Raw genomic sequence first — 25,651 nt, 5'->3', positions numbered from 1 at the left:
CAGGTTCGAATCCTGCCTCGGGCATGGATGTGTGTGATGTCCTTAGGTTAGATAGGTTTAAGTAGTTCTAATTTCTAGGGGACTGATGACTTCAGAAGTTAAGTCCCATAGTGCTCAGAACCATTTGAACCATTTATTTTGAACGCCAGGCGGAAACAACTTCTACCAAACAATCACTGGTGAAACGCCTCCGTGATCCTGCTACACAATGCGAACATGCCTCTAAAAAAGCTTAACTGATTATTCTTGGATATAAAACTCACGGTAGGTTTTCAATATTTGGTGAAAATAATATGACTGTGCACGCGAAAAAAATTTTTTAGTCATCAGTTTTCAGGTTAGCTTCATGCACCCCACCACGATTTCATCTCCTGTGCCTACGTGCTTACCTTTTCTTTTCAGAGCAGCAGTTGCAACCTATATCCTTAGTTCGGCAGATAACCTCGTCATCCCTTACCTCATCAGTCCCCTAATTAACAACATTCGTTTGCAGCACCACATCTCAAATGCTTCTATGTTCTTCTGTTCCAGTTTCCACACAGTTCACGTTTCACTGTCATTCAATGCTGTGCTCCAAACGTAGATTCTGAGAAATTTCTTCTTTGAGGCCTATGTTTCAAATTAGTAGACTTCTCTCCGCCAGGAGAGGCCGCCCTGCTCCATCCAATATGGGTTATTTTGCTGCCTAGGCAGCAAACTTAATTATTAACTTCGTCTACTTCGTGATCCCCAATTCTGATATTAAGTTTCTCATCATACTCATTTGTCTTACTTCTCATTATTTTCATCTTTCTTCGATTTACACTTAATCCCTATTCTGTACTCATTAGACTGTTCATTCAATTCAAAAAAATACTTTAATAATTTTTTACTTTCATAGAGGATAGTAATGTCATCAACGAATCTTGTCATTGACATCCTTTCATCTTGAATATTAATGCCACTCTTGAACTTTTCTTTTACTTCCTTCACTGTTTCTTCGATATGCAGATTGAAGAGTGGGGGCGTAAGGTTCAAATGGCACTGAGCACTATTAGACTCAACATCTGTGGTCATAAGTCCCCTAGAACTTAGAACTACTTAAACCTAACTAACCTAAGGACATCACACACATCCATGCCCGAGGCAGGTTTCCAACCTGCGACCGTAGCAGTCGCGCGGTTCCTGACTGAGCGCCTAGAACCGCTAGACCACCGCGGCCGGCGGGGCGTAAGACTACACCCAGCTCTTACACCCTTTTCAATCAGAGTACTTCGTTCTCGGTCATCAATCTAATTCTTCACTCTTGGCTCTTGCACATACCGTATATTATCCGTCTTTCCCTGCAGCTTACCCCTATTTTTCTCAAAATTTGGAACATCTTGCACCATTTTACATTGTCGAACGCTTTGTCGAGGTCGGTGGATCATATGAAGGTGACTTAATTTTCCTTTAGCCTTGCTTCCGTTAGCAACCGCAACGTCAAAAATACCTTTCCTAAAGCCAGATTGATCGTCATCTAACAGATCCTCAATTTTCTTTTCCATTTTTATGTATATTATCCTTGTCAGCAAATTCGATGCATGAGCTGTTAAACTGATTGTGCGATAATTATCGCACTTGTCGGCTCTTGCTGCTTTCGGAATACTGTGGATGATGTTTTTCCGAACGTGTGATGATATATCACCAGTCCCATACACTCTACATACCAATGCAAATATTCGTTTTTTAACCCATGCGATTCAAATTTTGTCTGAATTCCCGGATTATCAGGATTTTCGATAATAGGGATGACAGACCGTCCGACGTAGTCGGGATAAACAAAGTTTCACTGCACCTCAAAGTAAAATATAAACTAAAACTTCGTGGCAGATTAAATCTGTGTGCTGCACCGGAACTCGAACGCCGTTCCTAGAACGAGTCCTGGTCCTGCGCGCAGTTTTAATCTGCCAGAAAGTTTCAAAACAGCCAACACTCCAAAGGAGAGAGAGAATTTATTCTTGAGATAATGCTAAAATTTTTCAGGGAATTTGAGCTTTTACACAACGTGGTTACCTCGAAGTTAAATAGAAAATGACTAAATAATATTATTTACCATATCTTTGTAGATGTAGAACTTGCAAGTGTGGAGAAAACATCGGGTGTTTGCTACCGATAATATTATGATACTTTTCTAAAAACAATTTTATTCTTGCATTAGCTAGTTTTCCAACCAACACTGACGTACCCTAAGGTGGTGAGTACTTGCAGGCTCTTTCTATTTTATACAATGTGCAGAAGTTGCTGGAATCATAGCGCTGGTGAAACAGTTGGAATTTACATGGATTCCACCATTTTATGCAATTAAGTAAAAGACTGATGTTCTATTTTGTTACTTAGATGTTACTTTAAGTTGTAAGTATGGCACATTAAAAGGTTGGCATAACTATGCATCGTTGGACAACTACCTCCGACATTCCAGCGCATTTGATGCAACAAAGTGTCTTATCGCTTACTTTCGTTCTTAGGACTTACGTCGAACATATATATACAAATTGTGATACGTAGTGCATAGAACTGCTGTGATTTGCACGCTGGTATATGAACCATCGTTTTAAAGTGTCTTATTACAACTTCTTTTGGTCAAGAACGCGCACAGTAACACTACTGGGACCCCTAAAACAATGACAACGATTAAAGATGCAAAGCGGCAGATCTAGTATGCTCCAAACAGATTTCTGTCATCCACTAACAAGAATACTATAGGTTGTTACATAATCGCGAAAAAGTTTTCATGTAATGGCTTGATATTTGTAAATTTCTACGCAGGTCTGAAGACGGTCATTACGGACAGAAATTAGTAACCTGATGACTAATAAAAGTTGTGATTCAAGCGTGGAATTATAATAAAGCAAAAACAATAATTTTAGTACACGATCACTTAGTCGACGATTTCCACATTTATTCGAGTAAAAGCGCCACTAGCTTTTTGTTCAGAAATGGCCCCAGAACTTACTTAAGCAACCTTGTCAACATCAACCCAATGCATGGTTAAAGACGAAGTAGCACTCCGTCTTCAGGCCACAAGTGGCCTATCGGGACCATCCGACCGCCGTGTCATCCTCAGATGAGGATGTGGACAGGAGGGGCATGTGGTCAGCACACCGTTCTCCCGGTCGTTATGACGGTTTTCTGTGACCGGAGCCGCTACTCTCCGGTCGAGTAGCTCCTCAATTGGAAGCTTGAGGCTGAGTGCACCCCAAAAAATGGCAACAGCGCATGGCCGCCCGGACGGTCACCCATGCAAGTGCCGGCCACGCCCAACAGCGCTTAACTTCGGTGATCTGACGCGAACCGGTGTATCCACTGCTGCAAGGCCGTTGCCTAGAGACGAAGTACCGTATTAACAACTGTGGAACGTCCGTAGTGAATCTTGATCCCTCTAGTCTTCCTCTGTATGATTTAATACATTTTCGCTGTTTTTAAGGAACAACATCGCAATTAACAGAATTACAGCACTTTTCTAGTAGCGTGTAGTTCCAAGTTTCGACGTGGTGATGTCGTTGATGCGTTGTGGAATGCATTCTCCAGGATATCGATAGTATTGGTATGCCAACTTCACTCACTCCCCACCAGCTCTCCCCCACGTGCCATGGATATTGCGCTGCTGTAGCTGGTCCTCAGCCACTTATTTATCACTGGATAACGTCCCCAATGTGCTCGACAGGACTGAGGTTACGTTACTTGTGGGATGGCAGGAAAGAAATAGATTTGACAGCAGTGTAGCATTCACAAGAATGCCAATTTCCTTTAAGTGTTTGTCAAGCTCCAGAAACTGGCAGAGGTGTTTATCTTCAAATTATCCAAGATTAGATTTCCATATCATTCGCTGATGGTAAACATTTCAGTGTTTTCGAGAGTGTTTCTGAAGCGGTACTAAGACTAGTATACACTACCAGATTAGATGCCTCTGGACACACATTAATGGACCGTAATGAGGTGAGTGTCCATCCTTCGCCTCTACGATGGCTCCAACTCTGCTGGGAACACTTTTAATGCGGTGTCTGAAGGTTTGTGGATGAATGAAAGCCTATTTTTCCTCGTGAACCGAAACCAGAGAAGACAGTAATGTTCGACGCTGGGATCTAGACCGAAGACGACGTTGTAATTCATCTCAAAGATACTCCATCTGGTTCAGGTCTGGACTCTGGGCAAACCAGCCAATTTCAGGAATGTTATTGTCTACAACCCACTGCGTCACGGGATGCTCCTGTATGAGAGATTGCATTGTCTTGCTGATACAGTCAGCGTCTCCGGACTGTTTCTCAACTTTACACAGTACACTAGGCTGTAAAATGTGTTCATATCCTTCCGCGTTTTGTGTTTTCAGAAGTCTAGTAAGCGAACAAGTCTAACTATGAAAAAACCCTCGTACCGTAACAACTCCACCGTACTTTACTGTTTGCACTATACATAATGGAAGGCTACGTTCTTCAGGTTTTCCCCAAATCCAAACCGTTCCATCAAATTCTCAAAAAGTACAGGGTGACACATGGGAGACGGACGGTTTTTAATGAAACAATACTCAGCCATCTTTAAAATTAATGCATATTTATTTACACAAAATCAAAGCTCATTATTTGCCATTTTAGTTAACAAAGTTATTTGTGAAAAATAATGTCATCAAGGTGATGTCCATCATTTCGAATGCAGGACTGAAGTCTCTTCTCAAAATCCTTCATCACACGGACTAAAATCTCTGCAGGAATGGCAGCAATTTCTTGAATGATTGCATTCTTCAACTCGTCCAAATTTCGTGGTTTGTGGTTATAGACACAGTTCGTAAGGTACCCCCACAGAAAAAAGTCACATACTGACAAGTCAGGAGACATTGGAGGCCAAGGAACATTGCCAAAACGTGAGATAATTCGGCCAGGAAACATGCGTCTAAGAACTGTCATTGAAGTGTTTGCAGTGTGCAATGTTGCCCCATACTGATGGAACCAAACGCGTTTTAAAGGGATTCGTCGTCTTCTTAGTCTGATTTCAAGAATGTTTCAAGCATACGAATGTAACGAACCGAATTAACAGTAACTGTGGTCCCATTCTCTTCATAAAAATAAGGTCCAATAATGCCAACAGAGCCAAGAGCACACCAGACTGTTACTTTTCCTGAGTATAGAGGACGCTGGTGGATAAGGTGTGGAGGCTCTGGAGCCCAGTAACGTAGGTTTTGCTTCTTCACGGTCCCGTTTAAATGAAAATGAGCTTCATCGCTCATCAATAAAATTTCATTTTCATTCGATCCCAAAATCACTTGCATTCTGCAAGCGAAGTCTTCTCGTACAACAAAATCAGTTTCCTTAAGTTGTTGGAAAATGAGCATTTTGTAGGGATGGATTTTTAATTCTTTATGCAAAATTCGTCTAACCGATTCACGATTGGTTCGTAACTCACTAGAATGACGTCTAGCTGACCATCCTGGGCTTCTGACTGCCGCTTGCCTCACCCATTAAACATTTTATGGTGTCGTTACTCTGCGTCTTGGGCCAGGATGCTTCTTATCCAGTATGTTTCCAGTTGATCTGAAGTTTTCCACCCATCTGAGTATTGTGTTACGGCTCGGAACAGCTCAATGTCGACCGACATTAAACCGCGCACGAAACAATCGCTGCATAGCAATAATAGATTCACCATTTTTCACGAAACTGTCATAGACAAACACTCGACGTTGCAAGTCCCACTGCTCCATAGTGACTGAGTAAATGAAATGGCGTCTTGCGTGGATCAGAACTATCCCCACCACGACCACCTCCCACCACCTCGCCCTCAGTACTACGAAGTTCAAGAACGTCCGTCTCCCTGTGTCACCCTGTATAATGCGATTCATAACTCGAAATCACTATAGTCTCCAGTCAACGACCGTCCAGTGAGGTCTCTTTTAACACTGTCGTTTGGCGCTGACTACAGTAGTGCGTGGCTCACGAGGTGCTCGTCGACCACTGCACGTAGTTCTCTTCAGCTCGCTCACAGTCACGGAGTTAGGCAGACTGCCGGTAGCACTTTGCACCACGCGAGTGATTCCTTCCTCCGATTTCATGGGATTTTTTACAACCAGCCTCCGCAACTCGCGATGGTCCCTGTCCGTCAGTACATGAGATCTGCCGGTTATGGTTTACCTATGGATTTTCCCTCGCGTTTCCTCTCCCCAATCACGGCATCAACAGTCGTCGTACGCAGCTTTACAAGGGTTTTATGTCACTGATGGATTTTTTTGCTGAGGTGAAATCGAAAAACTAGTCCAGATTCGCCGTGACTGACTTCTCCTGACTGTCTGACTCTGCTATTGGTACTGATTCTCTACTGACAGCATAATACCCTCGTTTTATGCTGGCGAGTCGCTTTCCCTGACATCTACTGGTGAATTCCGAATTATCTAGAAGTGTCTGGATGCTTTTGATGAGGTGGTGTACGGAGAATGCCCTCCTCCATCCCCCCCCCCCGTCCCCCACCCCTCCCTCAACAAAGACTTTCATTGCTGTAGTCAATTGCGTGACAGGAATAACGCCAGATATATCTGGCGAGTACGGCTCTCGTGCCATCCAGTGGTCAGATCCGTATTACATAGGAGTGTCTGAACAGATTTGATTAGATAGCGTATGAACTGAAGCGTGCGGTTAATAGAGGTCACGTGCATGGCATTGAGTTCTAAACTCTATAACAAGGAAGCGGTTGTGCGCAGCATGCTGCTCACTAGTTGTTGTTGTTCAGCTCCGAATTAGTGGGTGACTGGATCCAATGTGACGCACCTCTTGATAGTTATGAGACTAATCCTCCACAACATAGTTCGTGAACAAGGCTAGGCAACATTAAATTACAACTATCTACCATTGGATCCTTGCCACAACATTTGCGCTTTGCAGCCACAGTTTTCGATCTGTAGGTGACTGTTCAGTACTCTGAAGCCACAGAACTGAATAAAAATAATAGTACTTGATCCAGTGTTTGTCACAAAAAAATGACAGTGAAATACGTCCGCTACGAAAAACCTTGAGAAAGGTTTAAATAGTTCTAAGTTCTATGGGAATGATGACTTCAGATGCTGAGTCCCATAGTGCTCAGAGCCATTTGAACCATCTGATTTGAAAGAATGTCCTCTAATAAGAATAGATCTTAAAATCAGCGTCAGTTTCCTCAAGAAATTCATTCGTCGAAAAAATAACAGCCTGGAATATTTTAGTGTAGCGTAATGATACAACTGCGTGTGTTATATACAGTTATTATAGCCCAGCGATTATTGTTAAAACTAACTACACTGATGGGCCAGAACTCTCTGACCACGTGGAACGCAATACAGCTGGGATTCTGCATGGAATTCATTCGACAACTCCTTGATAGGTTTCCGGTGGTGTGTACCACCAAATGCTTACGCAAAGCCATGCAATTCAAGTAAATTATGGACCATTGGTTTGTGGGCTCGGAGCTGGCATCCGATACCGTCTCACAAGAGAACTCTCCAATCCGACATGTCGAAACCTGCCATTCAAAAAAATGGTTCAAATGGCTCTGAGCACTATGGGACTCAACTGCTGTGGTTATCAGTCCCCTAGAACTTAGAACTACTTAAACCTAACTAACCTAAGGACATCACACACATCCATGCCCGAGGCAGGATTCGAACCTGCGACCGTAGCAGTCGCACGGTTCCGGACTGCGCGCCTAGAACCGCGAGACCACCGCGGCCGGCTCCTGCCATTCAATTTGTCATACAGAAAGAAACACAATGTCAAAATCTTAGCTGCTGAGAAGCATTGTAAATATTTTTTTATGTTGAATATCGCCAAAATCGTAGCTAACACGCCACAACGCGACAGTAATTTGTAAAAGGAATGTCAGATTCCTTTGATAGTTTCTCTGACACAGTTTTTCACCGTTGTTCACAGTTGCTATTTGCAGCTCACGCACAGAAATAATAATTTTCAGTTGCCATTTTGGTATGGCTAAGTCTTAACAATGGTGATAAAACCTAATGATGGTAATTTTTTGTGTGTTTCCCTCGTGTATGCTTGCTGACAGCATCTGTATTTGTGCAGGTTCCAGAGTTTCACAGTAATGTGGAATACAATTAATGTTTTCAACCTTGCAAAGACAAAGTATGATGAACGTGGTATGCAATCGAAATCACCTATTTAGACATATATACACTCCTGGAAATTGAAATAAGAACACCGTGAATTCATTGTCCCAGGAAGGGGAAACTTTATTGACACATTCCTGGGGTCAGATACATCACATGATCACACTGACAGAACCACACGCACATAGACACAGGCAACAGAGCATGCACAATGTCGGCACTAGTACAGTGTATATCCACATTTCGCAGCAATGCAGGCTGCTATTCACCCATGGAGACGATCGTAGAGATGCTGGATGTAGTCCTGTGGAACGGCTTGCCATGCCATTTCCACCTGGCGCCTCAGTTGACCAGCGTTCGTGCTGGACGTGCAGACCGCGTGAGACGACGCTTCATCCAGTCCCAAACATGCTCAATGGGGGACAGATCCGGAGATCTTGCTGGCCAGGGTAGTTGACTTACACCTTCTAGAGCACGTTGGGTGGCACGGGATACATGCGGACGTGCATTGTCCTGTTGGAACAGCAAGTTCCCTTGCCGGTCTAGGAATGGTAGAACGATGGGTTCGATGACGGTTTGGATGTACCGTGCACTATTCAGTGTCCCCTCGACGATCACCAGTGGTGTACGGCCAGTGTAGGAGATCGCTCCCCACACCATGATGCCGGGTGTTGGCCCTGTGTGCCTCGGTCGTATGCAGTCCTGATTGTGGCGCTCACCTGCACGGCGCCAAACACGCATACGACCATCATTGGCACCAAGGCAGAAGCGACTCTCATCGCTGAAGACGACACGTCTCCATTCGTCCCTCCATTCACGCCTGTCGCGACACCACTGGAGGCGGGCTGCACGATGTTGGGGCGTGAGCGGAAGACGGCCTAACGGTGTGCGGGACCGTAGCCCAGCTTCATGGAGACGGTTGCGAATGGTCCTCGCCGATACCCCAGGAGCAACAGTGTCCCTAATTTGCTGGGAAGTGGCGGTGCGGTCCCGTACGGCACTGCGTAGGATCCTACGGTCTTGGCGTGCATCCGAGCGTCGCTGCGGTCCGGTCCCAGGTCGACGGGCACATGCACCTTCCGCCGACCACTGGCGACAACATCGATGTACTGTGGAGACCTCACGCCCCACGTGTTGAGCAGTTCGGCGGTACGTCCACCCGGCCTCCCGCATGCCCACTATACGCCCTCGCTCAAAGTCCGTCAACTGCACATACGGTTCACGTCCACGCTGTCGCGGCATGCTACCAGTGTTAAAGACTGCGATGGAGCTCCGTATGCCACGGCAAATTGGCTGACACTGACGGCGGCGGTGCACAAATGCTGCGCAGCTAGCGCCATTCGACGGCCAACACCGCGGTTCCTGGTGTGTCCGCTGTGCCGTGCGTGTGATCATTGCTTGTACAGCCCTCTCGCAGTGTCCGGAGCAAGTATGGTGGGTCTGACACACCGGTGTCAATGTGTTCTTTTTTCCATTTCCAGGAGTATATATATATATATATATATATATATATATATATATATATATATATATATATATATATATATAATACTGTAGAGAAATTTATAGATCATGTAAAGACAAAGCTTCTTGTTAAGCCTAAAATGCTGTGTACAGAACATCAGTCAGGTTTATTGCAAGAACTGTGTGCAAATTGCACTTTGTCATTGCGAGTGAACAAACATGAAGCTCAAGTGAGCTTTATATGTATCTTTAGCAAGATGAACTAGGACCAAAAATTTTAAAAACGACTGTTTAGTTGCAAAATTCTTGTAATCGGCGAAGCAAAATATGGAAAAAAGAGAGAATAATTTTCAACACCACGCCCAAAACTTTTTTTTACCATTTGCAGAAAATTCTTTATTGTTTTTGTTGGATTCTTGCCCTAGACATATCGACAGCTCGTCTTTAGAAGAACGACGAAAAGAATATAATTCGGATAGCATCCGGAGATAATAGTGTGATTCAGCATCTTGATAATAAAATTTTTCAACAGTGTAAAGAATTCTTGTCATTTTTTTCCGTTTTCTGTCATCCCTTTGTTGCTTCGAAATTCATGGAGATATGTTCCGCTTTTTCAGCTACATGAAATGCAATTTTTTTTTTTTGCCACCCATGTTTCGTTTCTTTTATTTATGAAGCATCTTCACTGGCCTGTAATACACATATAAAATAAGTGCATAATGTAGTACTTATAAATACGTTGCCATTTTACGTTTTCAAATATCTGTCTCTTCTTTTTCTTATTAGAAAGAACTTTTGCAGCAAATTTTTCATGATGTTATATTACCGTTTGGTATTACGATTTCCGATGTTGCTAGTTCATGTGTATGGTCGTGTATGTTGTGTGTGTGTTTTGAGATAATTCATTTGTTTTGCGTGTGTTTTTGTGTGTCTGTGTGTTTGTTTGTGTTTGTGTGTTTTGTGTGTGTGTGTGTGAGTGTGTGTGTGTGTGTTTCATTTCTTATGAAAGTGCTTTTTTACTTTTTTAAATGAGTAAATGTATTATTATTTCTGTCGGTGGATAGTGTTGTATCTAGGTAGGGATGGAGGAGGGGGACGGGAGATTAATTAATTATTTATTCTTGTTGTGTTTCACATTTCTGTTTGGTGTTGTTTTAATGGCTAGCATGATCAGTGAGTTATTACTGATGTCGATTTGATCATTACTTACTTTCTTTTTCATTGTAAGATCTCTTTGTAGGTGAAAGTTTTCCTGTAATGTCGACAGTTTTTTTGTTGTAATTGATCACTCTAATAATTTTCAAGTCTTTTCCATGTTGGATGTTTCATGTCCACGTTTTATAAGTTTTTCAGCCAGTGACTATGTTCATACTTCCAGCTTCTTGTACATTCCTTATAACTAGTTTCAAAATTCCTGCGTGTCATCCTCAGATGCACTGATTCACATTCTGAGCATTCTAATTGGTATATACATGTTCCTCGGTATTTACCTGGTTCGGCTATTCTTGTTTGTAAATGTGACTGGAGTGTGTTTCTTGATCAAAATGTTCAAATGCGTGTGAATTTCTAAGGGACCAAACTTCCGAGGTCACCGGTCCCTAGACGTCCGCACTACTTAAACTACTACTTGCAGTACCTTATGCTAAGAACAACACACAAACCCATGCCCGAGGAAGGACTTGAGCCAACGGCAGGAGGAGCCGCGCAATCCACGATGAATCACCTCTAACTGCGTGGCTGTGCCTTGATCTGTGAGCAATGTGTAATCCTTGAGTCTTCAGTAATCTATTCTGTGTGCTGATCTGTTTTTGTTAAAGTGTACCATTTATTTCTATTAGTCATGTCCAAAGTGTTACTGTTTTCTGTCTCTGTGTGTACTGTAATGTCTGTGGGGTGTTGTGGTATTTGTGTCATCTGTTTATTTTCATTTTTCTTTAGTTCTGTTTCTATATTTTGGTTGAGTCTTTGGTTCAAATGGCTCTGAGCACTATGGGACTTAACTTCTGAGGTCATCAGTCCCCTAGAACTTAGAACTACTTAAACCTAACTAACCTAAGGACATCACACACATCCATGTCCGAGGCAGGATTCAAACCTGCGACCGTAGCGGTTGAGTCTTTGTACTGTGTGGGTGTCGTAATCTTTGTTTGCGGCTACAAGTTCTGCTCTTTTTAATTGTCTTTATAGTTTTCTTAACTGAGTGAAATTTTATTTAGTATGTGTAACATGTGTTTAGAGCCACAAATTTTTTATTTTGCGGTTGGTTGGATGTAGCATGTATAACTATCTGTAGCTATTGAATTTCTGAAGATATCAGATGTATGCTTACTGCTGTCTCTATTTACTGTTATATCCAAGAAATTTATTTGCTTATGTGTTTCTTTTTCCATGATGAACTGATATTTTTCTGTATACTAGCCATGTCTGTATGCAATTTTCAAATTGGAAGTAATTTTGGGATGTGTCTGCTTTAAGGATTTTTGTTATTTCATTAATATTGTCTGCAGATAGTGTTTTCTATGTGAGTAAGTTTTCTTCAATTAGTTTTACTGTGTTTATGATGGGCATTGAGATGTACATGTTCTCTATGAAAGAAATGAATAATGCTTTTTGCGGAAAGTACTAGTCCTTTACTTGTTTTATGAGTTCATTTATGTTTTTCACTCATCTGCAGTTCTTCATTCCATATTGTTTCATTACGATTTTGCTCATGTGTTTTGCAACTTGGTATGATGGTGTATTCACGAAGATAATAACAGGCCCCACCAGAATAAAGGCTTTGCCGAGCTTGGGCTGGCTTCTGAATGTTGGTACTTCTTGTTTCTTCTGTGTGATCTGTTGTTTTTGTTTATCTCTGAGAATGTGTCTGATTTCTTTGAGATTTTTTTTAGGTTCGTTTGGAAACGTACTGTTGGATCACATTTCAGTTTTGTGATACTTGTTTTATGAGTTCATTTATGTTTTTCACTCATCTGCAGTTCTTCATTCCATATTGTTTCATTACGATTTTGCTCATGTGTTTTGCAACTTGGTATGATGGTGTATTCACGAAGATAATAACAGGCCCCACCAGAATAAAGGCTTTGCCGAGCTTGGGCTGGCTTCTGAATGTTGGTACTTCTTGTTTCTTCTGTGTGATCTGTTGTTTTTGTTTATCTCTGAGAATGTGTCTGATTTCTTTGAGATTTTTTTTAGGTTCGTTTGGAAACGTACTGTTGGATCACATTTCAGTTTTGTGATACGGTTAGAGGAGATGAAATCTTTACTTTTTCTATACATTGTTGTTTATTCACCAGTACTGTGTTGTTCCCCTTGTCAGCTATTGTGACTGTGATGTTATTAAAGTGTAGCTTTTCTTATAATTTCTGTTTTCTGTTGAAGTTTCCTGTTTGCTCTTTCTTTGACATGGTGATAATGTTGTTTATTTCTTCCTTAACAAATTCTTGTGTCAACCCAATGTTTACAACGTTATTTTCTTGTTTCTCTTTCTGTGTCAGGATGCTTCCAGTTCCTAGAATCAGATTTTCTTTGTAGTGATTGTCTTTCTTTGCATTGCTGCTGCGTTTAAGGCCTTTTTCTAATAGTTGTATTTCTTTTTGTGTTAATTCTGTATCTGTGATGTTTATTAGCTTTGGGTGGAATCCGTGATGGTGAATCTCTAATACTTTGCTGTGTTTTCTTTCTAGTTGTTGTTGTTAGTGGGTGTGCTCGTTTTACTTTTGTTCTGTGTACACCGCAGTGTTCTTGCTGTGATTTGTTCAGTTTTCTGTATTGTATTATTGTCGCGCTGGGTTAAGAAACGCAGATAACCCGAGATGTACACTGACCAGCCACAACATTATGACCGCCGACCGACTATCGATATAAACCTAAACCTGTCCAGGCCATAGCAGCGTCACCTAGCGAGGCATGACTGCTAGTCGGACACACCATGACGGACGGTGCATTTAGTATCAATGAATGTGCTGTCCGTGTGTAGAATGAGGAATGCCCGCGATCTGTTCGAGTTTGATCGAGGGCAGATTGTGATAGCCAGGGTGCACGGCACGAGCGTTTCGAAACCTGCATGACTTGTCGGATGTTCGATGCGTTCTGTGGTGTATCTTCAAAACGTGGTGAAACCAAGGTGAAACCACGTCCAGAAGTCGTGAGGTTCGGCAGTCACCCTCAATACAGCTGTCGGACGTCGTAGGCTGGGCAGAATGGTAAAACAGGACAGGTGGCGAACTGTGGCGGAGCATACATCGGGCTTTCATGCTGGACAGAGTAAAAATGTGTCTGAACACACCCATGCATATGCCGACGTTAGCACCATGACATCGGCAAAAAAAAAAAAAAATGGTTCAAATGGCTCTGAGCACTATGAGACTCAACTTCTGAGGTCATTAGTCCCCAGGAACTTAGAACTAGTTAAACCTAACTAACCTAAGGACATCACAAACATCCATGCCCGAGGCAGGATTCGCACCTGCGACCGTAGCGGTCTCGCGGTTCCAAACTGCAGAGCCTAGAACCGCACGGCCACTTCGGCCGGCTGACATCGGCAACTATGCCTAGAAAGTGCACCTGACCATCAGCACTGGACGTTGATGCAGTGGCACAGCGTTGCATGGTTGATGAATTCCGATACCTTCTTCCTCATGCCAATGGGAGGCAGCTACTTGACCCCTGTAATGCAGGACGGAGACAAGATGGTGGCGACTCCATTATGCTCTGGGGAACATTCGCATGGGCTTCCATGGGTCCAATGGAGCTCGTGCGATGACGACCAACAAGTGTCGTACACCCCTTCACAACGATCATGTCTCCCGACAGAAGTGGGATTTTCCAACAAGACAATGCACCATATCAAAAGACCGGGAGTGTCATGAAGTGGTTCGAGGAACAAAGTGGCGACTTCCAATTGATATCCTGTCTCCCCAACTGGCCAGTCGTGAACCCGATCGAAGACATCTGGGATGTGATTGAAAGTGGCGCTAGGGCTCATTGCACCTCTGCAGGGAGTTTATGGGAGTTACGTGACTTACATGTGCATATATGGTGCCAGCTTCCTCCAGCGACGTACCAAGGCCTTATTGCTTGCATGTCACGACACGTCACTGCTGTTATTCGTGCCAAAGTTTGACATACCAGCTAGGTAGGTGGTCATAATGTTCTGGCTAATCAGTGTTCGTAACATAACTTTCTATTAAGCATGACTTTGTCGGTATAAAGCGGTTTGATTTCGCTTTCTAACCAAGTCTTTTCTGCAAATGATTTTGCTCTTGGTACTACCAAAGAGTTGTTTCTGACTTTCATTAACATAATGTGGAGTTACATTACTTATTTTGCAAGTTATAATCTGATGTGTTGGATGATCTTGTGGAGTCTGAGTAGGATATTCTAGAAACTGTTATATAACTTGTATTATCGTTTTTTTTTCTATTTTCCGCCGCCCCTTAGTCGCTTTCTTCAAATTCATGGAGGTATGTTCCGTCTTCGCAACTAAATAAAAGGCAGTTTGTTTTGTTTCATACGCGTTTCGCATCTTTTATTTACGAAGCATCTGCAGTGGCCAATAATATATGTTTTTCATATATACAGTAAATGCATTATGTATCATTTATAAATATGTTCGTAAGTTACGTTTTATCATGTCTTTCTCTTGTTTTTCAGAGTAGAAACAACATTTGTAGCGCAAGTTTATTGATGTTAAATTATCCTTTGATATTACTTACGATTTCCAATGTTACTCTCGTAAGGAATCATACATTAATACTTAACAAAACACACACAAAACACACACAACAAATGAAAACCACACATAATACAAACAAAAGACTGATGCTAAACACACAGCTATAGTCTGCAACACTACACACTGTAAATACACTCATGTTGGTCACACAGTGAGAAGTGCAAGTGAATTGTTATAAATGCGGGCGAAACAACGCCGTAAATTGGCCAGCTGGAATATGGAGGCCAAAATAACACATCTCTAGGACCACACACGGGGACTAGCAACACTGCAATAGTCATCACATGCTAGTGGACCCCGGACGGCGTTGTGAAATACAAATTTAATTGCGAAAATATGTAGAGGGTGATTCAAAAGTAACTATACAGTTTGTGCGTGTAATATATCCACCAAAATTAGCACAAATGTTAAATAAAGTTCTGTCTGAAATTGCTTTACTTCAGAACTATGCAGAAGAGTGGGAATCACAAGTGCAACACGAAATTAATTCTTCTCAGTAAGCAACAACGTGAAGGGACCCGACATTCAATACAACTACGTGCTGTAGATTTACCCCAAACCTGCTCAGAATGATGTCCATGTAAACGAAGACAATGACGCACCCGAGATCTTACTGCTATCGGAATGTTGCAGGCTCCTTTAATCTCATTCTGCGCCGTTTTCAGTTCGCCGATGTAGTTGAGCTACATCCTTAATCGAAACGCTGTACATGAACTCCTTGCGACGGCCGCAAAAGGTAGAACTCCACGAGTTTAAGATCTGGAGATCTGTCTGGCCAAGCAACTAGGCTTGCATGACCTGTCGATTTATCAGAGTAAGCAACAATGTGATACTCTGAAATGTGCAGGTGCACCGTCGTGCATAAACCGTAAGTTGGTTCGCTTAGTGAGTGGAGCATCATGAAGCAGACCACCAAATTCATGCTCCAAAAGCTCTCGATGCATTCTGCAGTTAGGAGCTGTGGAATAACATGCGGTCGGAGTAATTGATTGTCCACAATACCACACCGACTGTTCACTGCAAAATTATGTTGAGATCCTCGTACTGTAGATTCTCATACGCCCACACGTGCATGTTATGAGCGTTCTATACCTGCTCGTGTGAAGAGGCTCTCATCGATAAATAGTAGCCGATGACCAAACAGTGGATCAGGAGCATGGCACTGGAGTAACCACTAACAGAAATTCTGACGTCTAGGGTGGTCTACAGGTGTCAGCTCCTGTATGTTCAGCAGGTGAAATGAGTGCAATTACTGTCTCGAGAACAGGCGCCATACAGTTTACTGCGGAAGCCCTACAGTGGCGCTTATACAACGAATACGTATTGTCGGCTACTGTTTCACTCGTGGTATAGGGGTAGCGTTTTTGATTAGTAATCAAAACGCCCTCAGCCCCGGGTTCATATCACACCACTGCATAAATTTTCATTAATAATAAGCATTGGCGGCCGAAGGCTTCCGGCATAACAAATCACCCTCATTCTGCCAACGGCCTTGTCAAACAGGGCAGAGCAGTGGACAGAGCTGCAGGGTACCCTTTTGTCCTTGGGGTAGGAAACTGCCCTAAAGGTGGAAGAATCAGCAATGATCAGCAGCATGAGGATCCAGAAGGCATTGAAAACCATTGCATTAAAGACACATTAAGTGTGTCCAAAGGACATGTGGTCTGTAATTGAGAAATTGTCATGATGATCTCTCCTTTGCCAAAAGATGCCGGAATAGTCACGCATTCGTATCTCCAGGAGGGGACTGCGAAGGGGGAGCTGACCATGAGAAAAAGATCGAATAACCAACGAAAGGATAACATTCTACGAGTCAGGGCATGGAATGTCAGCAGCTTGAACGTTGTAGGGAAGCTAGAAAAGCTGAAAATGAAAATGCAGTGGCTCAATCTGAATATAGTGGGAGTCAGTGAAATGAAACGGAAATAAGACGAGAATTCCTGGTCAGATGACTGCAGAGTGTTTTCATCAGCGGAAAAAAATGATATAATGGGAGTAGGACTCATTATGAACAAGGTGGTAGGGCAGATAGTGTGTTACTGTGAACAGTTCAGTGACAGGGCTGTTCTTATCAGAATCAACAGCAAACCAAGATTGGCAAAGATAGTTCAGGTCTATATACCGACGTCGCAAGCTGAAGATAAAGAGATGTAGGAAATACATGAGGACAATGAAGGGGTAATACAGTACGTAAATGGAGATGAAAATCTACTGGTCATGGGGGAGTGGAATGCAGTACAGGGAAAGGAGTAAAAGAAATGGTTACAGGATAAAATCGGCTTGGTACCAGAAGTGAGAGAGGAGAAAGACTAATTGAGTTCTGTAGTAAATTTCAGCTAGTAATGGCGAATACTCTCTTCAAGAATGACAAGAGGAGGAGGTATACCTGGGAAAGACCGCGTAATATGGAAGATTTACATCTAAGAAGCAATGATGGAAATAATAGAAAAGTTCAGGAGTGAATTAAAATTCAAAATGAAATGATATTAATGATACCATTCGCTGATGACATTGCTATCCAAAGTGAAAGTGAAGAAGAATTACGTGATTCTGGAATGATTAGTCTAATGAGTGCAGATTATGGATTGAGAGTAAGTCAAAGAACGCCGAAAGTAATGAGAAGTGGCAGAAATGAGAACTGCGAGGAACTTAACATCAGGATTGACGCTCATAAAGAAGATGAAGTTAGGGAATTCTGCACTCTACGCAGCAAAATAACCAATGACGGACGGAGCAAGGATCTGCACTAGCTAAAAGGGCATTCCTTGCCAAGAGAAATCTGCTAGTATCAAACATAGACCTTAATTTGAGGAACAGATTTCTGAGAATGTACGTTTGAAGCATAACAATGTATGGTAGTGATACATAGACTGTGGGAAAACCGTATCAGAAGAGAATCGAAGCATTGGAAGTGTGTTGCTACAGACGAATGTTGAAAATTAGGTGGCTCATAAGGTAAGGAATGAGGAGGTTCTGCACAGAATCGGAGAGGATAGGAATATGTGGAAAACACTGATAAGGAGAAGGGACAGGATGATAGGACATCTGTTAAGACATGATGGAAGACTTCCATGGTACTAGAGGGAGCTGTAGAGGACAAAATCCGTAGAGGAAGACAGAGATTGGAATACATCCAGCAAATGTTTGAGTACGTAGGACGCAAGTGCTGCTCTGAGATAAAGAGGTTGGCGTAGGAGAGGATTTCGTGGCAAGCGGCATCTAACCAGTCAGAAGACTGATGAGTCAAAAAAAGGTCCTATGGTCGGATTTTCATCTATCATTTCCAGAACGTCCTCAACACCCAACTCACCTGACCGTGACGCACCATGAATTCCATATTCCGTTAAACGCTTGTTCCCAGCTGTGAAAATCTGATAGTTTAGTACTCCTCTGTTTGCAAACATTTTCATATACCATCGTCTTACTGCTCGCGCGCTGTCTTCTGCTGTGCCCTAAAGGAGACGCATATCCGCGTGTTCACCGCCTGAGTACTCCATACTGTAGACAGTGACTGCAGTCTGTGAAGTGCCACGGAATGAATTTACATAGTACGCCTGGTGGTGCTACACTACAGTAAAGGCAAAGAGTAAAACGGGTCACACCGAAGGCAAGTACACAAAAGCATTTCGCGCCAGAATCAACGAAGCAGTGTAGAGGGTTGTACAAAGCAACATCAGTCGATGTGCAGGTGAATACGACAAGCCAAACGCCTGCACTGACCCATGATGTAATGCCTACCACAAATGACATTGTGCATCATTATTCGGAAGGAAAACAGTTCCAGACAAAACCCTATTTAACATTTGATTCTTATTTTGGTGCATTCATTACATCCACGAATTGTACAAGGCTACTTTTGAATCACCCTGTACATAAATTATATAAACATTAAGAAATTAATAGAATATAAGTTAGACCAGTGGGGCGCAGGTTCTGTTAACGACAAAAATATCACTAAGTTTCGTCTGGCTAATGAGATACTCCACGGTATTCCAAAAAACTGAGTGAGCCAGTAGATTACGCACAAACTTCAAAATAGACTGGTACATTCTGAATATTCTTTTATTTGTCACCATTATCGTTACTGTTATTTGATTACATCATTAACTAGCAATTTACTTTCTCTGTGCATTCTATTGTTTAATTGTTGTACTTAGTGCAGTGTCTATTCCATCAATCTTATAAATTGCCTTGTCACGGATCCATCATCTCAGAGTAGTAGATGAAACTGTCGTTCTTAATTGTTTGCTGGATGTATTCCAGTCTCTGCCTTCCCCTACAGGTTTCACCCTCTACTGTTCCCTCTAGTACTATGAAGGTTATTCCCTGATGCATTAGCACATGTCCCATCATCCTGTCCCTCCTTCTTATCAGTATTTTCCATACGTTCCTTTCTTCGATAATTCTGTGGAGAACCACCTCATTCCATATCTTACCAGTCCAGCTAATTCCCAACGTTCTTCTGTAGCACCACATTTCAGATACCTCGATTCTATTCTATTCCACTTTTCCCACAGTCCATGATTCACTACCATCCAATCCTGTGCGCAGAAAGTTCATTCTCAGAAATTTCTTGCTGATTTCAAGGTGTATGTTTGATACTAATAGACTTCTGTTGGCCAGGAATGCCCATTTTGCCTGAGATATTTTCCCTTTTATGTCTACCTTGCTTCGTCCGACATGGGTAATTTTGTTTACAAACTGTAAGAAGTCCTTAACTACTTCTACTTCGTGTTCACGAATTTTTATGTAAGTTCCTCGTTATTATCATTTGTGCTACTTCTCATTACTTCTGTCTTTCTCAGGTTTAATCTCAGTCTATATCCTGTTCACACTAGATTGTTCGTTCCATTCAGTATATCCTGTAATTCATTTTCACTTTCAGGGAGGAAGCTATGTCGCCAGAGAATACCACTAATATCCTCTCACTCTGAATTTTAGTCCCACTCTTGAATCTTTGTTTTTGTCGTCATTAAAAAGTAATATATTATCCCGTCAGTCCAAAAAGTTTCAAGACTGGATAAATAAAAAACGTAGAAAAGATAAGATGGTGGTTCTAATACTTCGGACGCTCTTCACAGTCCCCCCTCCCTTGAGGAAGACTAACTGAATGCCCATGAAACTACGTCAAACTGTCAGAAAACTCTTTCTTCGGGACTTTTTCAACACACGAGTAGCATTGGTTTGAATATCGGTTATGTCGTCAAAATGTTAGCTCTTCACGCGCATATCGACTCTTCGTCGTTTTGTGGCAGATTCGTACTGGTAACCCAAGTTTCGTCACCCATGATGATTTTTTTCTAGAAAGAACTCTCAGAGCTTTGCATCATTTCACTGAATTCGCGGCAGTCGTTACGTTTCGCTCTTTGTTTTCGGGAGTTAAGATGCGCGGGCAAGCGTTGTACACATTTTTATCTCCCTGATAACATTTTGGAGAATTTCTTGAACACTTGATTCGTATCTCTCAAATATTTGCAGCTAGTATGTCCGCCCATAACAAACTTCAGGTTCTAATCACTAGATTATCCCAGAAAGAAACCGTAACTGACCACACATCGAGACTTCAAACGCATTAATTTATCCGAACTAGCAACAGAGAGGCAAGAAATATTCTGAGGGACGTCTGCTATTCGGTTCTCGGATCTAAACGAAAAACTTCATGGATTCACCAACAAATTTAATCGAGTATATGAAAAATATGCTTCCCTAAAGACCGGAAAAGTAAGAATAAAACCTGCACCTTGGCTAACTGAAGAACTACGAGGGCTATTCAGTAAGTAGGGAACGTTTCCGTCTGACGCCGCTAGGCGCCCGCCGATCGCATATATTTTGGTATGTGCGTGCTCGGCAGCTCAGTCGGTATCCATCCGTGACAGCCGGAACGTCTCTGCGTGTCTGGTGTTTTTCATATTAGAGTTTGAAATGTGCGCTGCAATCGAAAATCCCGCCAGTTGTAAGGTGCGGTCAGTGATACGGTTTTTGTTGACAAAAATCCTAAAACCTATAGAAACTTATCGTGAACTGTGCGAAGTGTACGCAAATAACGTAATGAGTGAATGTTCCGCCCGGAAATGGTGCATTCGGTTTAAAAATGGCCGAACCAACGTTCAACTGACGATCTTGTCGCTAAAGGTGATGAAACGATTCGTGGAAACCGTCGCTTCACAATAACAGAGCTTTCGCTTTCTTTTCCAGAAGTTTCACGGACTTTGTTGTTTGAAATTGTTACTCAAAAGCTTTGATGACGACGCGGAACTCCAGGCAGGCATGACTCACTGGCTGAAGTCTCAGGCGGCAGAACTTTACAACGTCTTTCAAAGCTTGTCCACCGCTATGATAAGTGCCTCAATGTGTTTGGTGACTATGTGGAAAAGTAGTATATCAGTCGCTCTTTCAGATGTATAAAATAAAATGTATTTCTTGTACTTAGTTCTTTTAATGCCAAAACGTTCCCTACTTTCTGAATAGCCCTCGTAAAACAGCTCATGAATCTCAGAGATGCTGCACATTGGGCATTCAAACTACGCCCCACATCTGAAAATCATATTGCTTTCAAGCAAAAGCGCAAAGGAGTCAGTGAAGCTGTGAGAAATTCAAAACTCAGGCGTGCCCATACATTAACCGACAACAGACATAGACTAGTTGTCCTATGGAAGAGCCTGCGTGGTCTTGGTATAGACAAAGTAAAAGCTGCATGTGACCCCATTTTCCCAGCCGAAGAACTGAATCGGTACTTCACATGAACTGCAACCCTACGTTTCAGTATTAGATCCTACGTACTCTTTTCACTGTGTGTAAATGATGTGTCATTAGTTTCGTCCTACTTCAGATACCGCACTTATGCTGATGACCTCCAGTAAGTGCGAATCCCATAAACTTAAAGACAGCTATCGATAATCTCAGTATTCACAAGTGTGCAATATCAGTGTTACATCTCAACCCACCCAAAACCTAGGCGGCACTGGTTGGCCATTCTAAGCTCATTAGCCCGAAATAGGAAAAATCTCAACTTCTCTCCTTCAGCAAAAGTCTAGGAGTAATAACAGATTAAAATCTAAGTATGACTGAGCAAGTAACAGCAACATGCAAGACTGCAGCAGCATCTCTACACGCCCTACAAAAATATGAAAAGCTCTTCCCTCTTGAACTGAAAAAGAAACTTGCACAAACATTTATACTTACAGTCATCGATTACAGCAACTTTATCCTGCAAGGCCTTTCTCAGGGAAGCTCACAGCGCCTCGAATTGGTTATGAATGCCTGGGTTCGTTATATCTGTGACGTTAAACTTCTTGGTCATATTTCACCGTCATATGCACAGCTATCCTGGTTGCATGCAGACAAGTACAGAGATTTCCGTATTCTTTACTATCCATGCCGTCTACCGTCTTATCAATAAACACTGCCCCTCACTTCTCTCCTATACCTTAACGCCCATGTCTGAACAACGTGACAGAAACACCCGTTCCCATCAGAGCAAAATCCTTTCTCCTATTCACTCGCTGTATAGACCCCTCAGTAGCAGGAACCCGAGCCTGGGATAACCTTCCGCATTGTATTACAGAACTGAATAATTCTCCAGCTTCAGAAGATAGTTAATGACTATCTAATAACGCTGTTCTCACTAGTTACCTTTGCACATCCTTCTTTACAACTAGACTGTCCTCATTTTCAAGTATTCTTAGCTGATGTACTCTCCTCAAATTTCTTTTCGCCAGAACTCGCTATATCTGAAAACTTTTATTTTGTACACCTATAATTCTTTTTATATCTGGCACTACCAATATTATTATTGTTATTATCACGGTTGGCGCAGCAGCTGTCAGTATTAACTTTGATAGCTCACGGTTAGTATTATTTTCTCACACTGAAATTTCAGACATTCAAACTATTTTAATACTATTTGTGATATTAAAATTGTTATTTCTTACGTAAATAAATTATGATGTAAAAAAGTTACTGTGTTCGAGAAACCCTCGTCCGATGTAAGTGAGGGTCCGATGAGCATCATCAAATGGTTCAAATGGCTATGAGCACTATGGGACTTAACATCTTAGGTCATCAGTCCCCTAGAACTTTAGAACTACTTAAACATAACTAACCTTAGGACATCACACACATCCATGCCCGAGGCCGGATTCGAACCTGCGACCGTAGCAGTCCTGAGGTTCCGGACTGAAGCGCCTAGAACCACACGGCCACCGCGGCCGGCTGAGCATAATCAGGTCAGGTTAAATAAAAAAATAAAAAAAAACTTTGCTCCAATGTGATTTGTATCCTAACAGCGTTGACGCACTACAGTCGCACGTACACTACTTAAAACTGCCTGCATACAACTGACTAATCGAATACACTTCTGTTGTTTACAACTGTTATTCAAGCTTCCACAGTAGTTACGCTCCAGGAAAAAAATCACTCTCGGAACTTTTTAGACGGACGGTTTTATTGACTATGTGAAACTCAGTTATCTTTAACCAAATGAGGTACACTACCACCAAGATACGAAAAGCCGGGATACGAAGTGGAAGCAATGAACCACAGAAGTACAAAACACACAGCGCTCACCTCGTAAATTGTTTCGTTTACCTTATGCGTCCACTACAACAAATAATTAAATGGCTTCTGGATAGTATCATTCTGCCGTACTACACATAAAAATCTTACATTTAATGATAACCCCGTCCCGATTTAGGCTTGATAGTCTTTTATCAACTATACCTACAATATTTGACGACACGACTCTCTGAAAGCGCGTGTGGCCGAATGACGTACACGGATGGCCGCACGCTGTTGGACAGTTCATAATTGCCGCAGTTCTTTCCATGTTCGTTTTGCATTAATACTAGGTTTTTCCATAGTTCTATAATTCAGTGCACCAATGCATTATGCACATGCAAAACCAAGTAATCTACATCTCATTTCATGAATGCTGCAGTGGCACAAAGGAGGAAACTGCAGAAAATCCCAACACATGGTGCTCTGCAAGGGTGGTTATGATAATGTAATAAATATGGAAACTTTAATGGCGTCATTTGCATAGTACAACTGAATAATAATGACATAATAAATATAAAACTTTACACATACGAATCCTTAGCATGTTTCTCAGCCATATATTCTTCAATTTCACTGTGAATTCAGTTGAAATATAAGTTCACTGTTTTGAAATTTACAGTCACTGACATAATGGATGATTCTGTGACAGCATAAGAAAACAGTCATAGTCGATCTCTATCTATCTCTCTCTCTCTCTCTCTCTCTCTCTCTCTCTCTCTCTCTCTCTCACACACACACACACACACACACACACATACACACACATACACACACGAGAACTCTAAGGCCGCACTTCCTTTCACTTGTCATTACTCATATTTGATAACGGGAAGTGGGAAAAAGTTTCGCGACACTGAATAAAGTAGGAACAGACCGCTGAGACCGACAACGGGCTTGGAATCTTTACAAAACGAGGCGGTTAATACTAGTGGGCGTTGAGCACGAGAAGAACAGATTCTGAAAGGAATATGGTTATAAGCTACCCGCACTCTTCGGAATATTAATAATTTAAACACCTGTGTTACCTAGTATTTTACAGAAAAAACATCGATTCCGAAGAATAATGCTAACCGAAAGAGTGCAAGAAGATTAAAACTTGGTCGCTGTCACACTGACTCTTGTCATACATGACAACAGTCGGGAAGAAATTTCCTAAGCAATTAAATACTACACTTTACATAGCTATACACTTTTCAATATGTAACTGACATTATACGAGATTTCTTTGTGGAATAATAAATTATAATCGTAGCTTAAAAATGGTCTAAAATCAATAATTGTTAGTTAGTGAAGTGAATCTGAAATTATGCACATAATAGCAAGTGTGTATCAAAATTGCACACGCTCTAACTTTAACTGAACAGCCACGAATGATAAAATGATTTTAAGTTAATTAATATTGCATTGGAAGTCTTAGTAATTAATCAGACTTAATGATTATCTATTAGCAACGCATGACATGACGTGTATTGAGCAACGTCACTCGCTGTAATGCTATCTATCGTCAGGTTTTGTGAAGCAAATACCCACGACCAATCTCTGTTTGTTTCGTCAAGAAAGTGCTTAATGACTTCATTATTTAACAGCTAACACATCTGCAAAGTCAGTTTATGAAAGTCAAACAAACAACAAAATTATAATAATCACTTTTGTCAAAATTGAATATTGACTTTAATTTACCGGTAAATTGAAGTTATTTTTATTTTGCACGGTTTTTTTACTTAGTAATAGATTACAGTATGAGTATTACAATCCACAATGTGTTTTAGTTAATTATTACTGCAGCTAGTTTTATGAAC

General features: G+C 41.8%; 1 protein-coding gene and 1 pseudogene across 1 annotated transcript in view; both read right to left on the bottom strand.

Annotated features, from left to right (window-relative positions):
- Positions 1-3,612, bottom strand: part of LOC126199570 (zwei Ig domain protein zig-8-like) — an 84,449-nt gene extending 80,837 nt beyond the window's left edge. Inside the window, exon 1 of the mRNA XM_049936493.1 lies at positions 3,585-3,612. Within this exon, the coding sequence (XP_049792450.1) occupies positions 3,585-3,612 (28 nt within the window). The remainder of the gene's footprint in view (positions 1-3,584) is intronic.
- Positions 3,226-3,343, bottom strand: LOC126199791 (5S ribosomal RNA; annotated as a pseudogene).
- Positions 3,613-25,651: the final 22,039 nt, after the last annotated feature.

The sequence above is a fragment of the Schistocerca nitens genome, chromosome 8 (assembly GCF_023898315.1).
Source record: "Schistocerca nitens isolate TAMUIC-IGC-003100 chromosome 8, iqSchNite1.1, whole genome shotgun sequence".
NCBI classification, from domain to species: Eukaryota; Metazoa; Arthropoda; class Insecta; order Orthoptera; family Acrididae; genus Schistocerca; species Schistocerca nitens.
The sequence above is the reverse complement of the archived record's forward strand: the minus strand, read 5'-3'. Positions and strand labels throughout refer to the sequence as shown.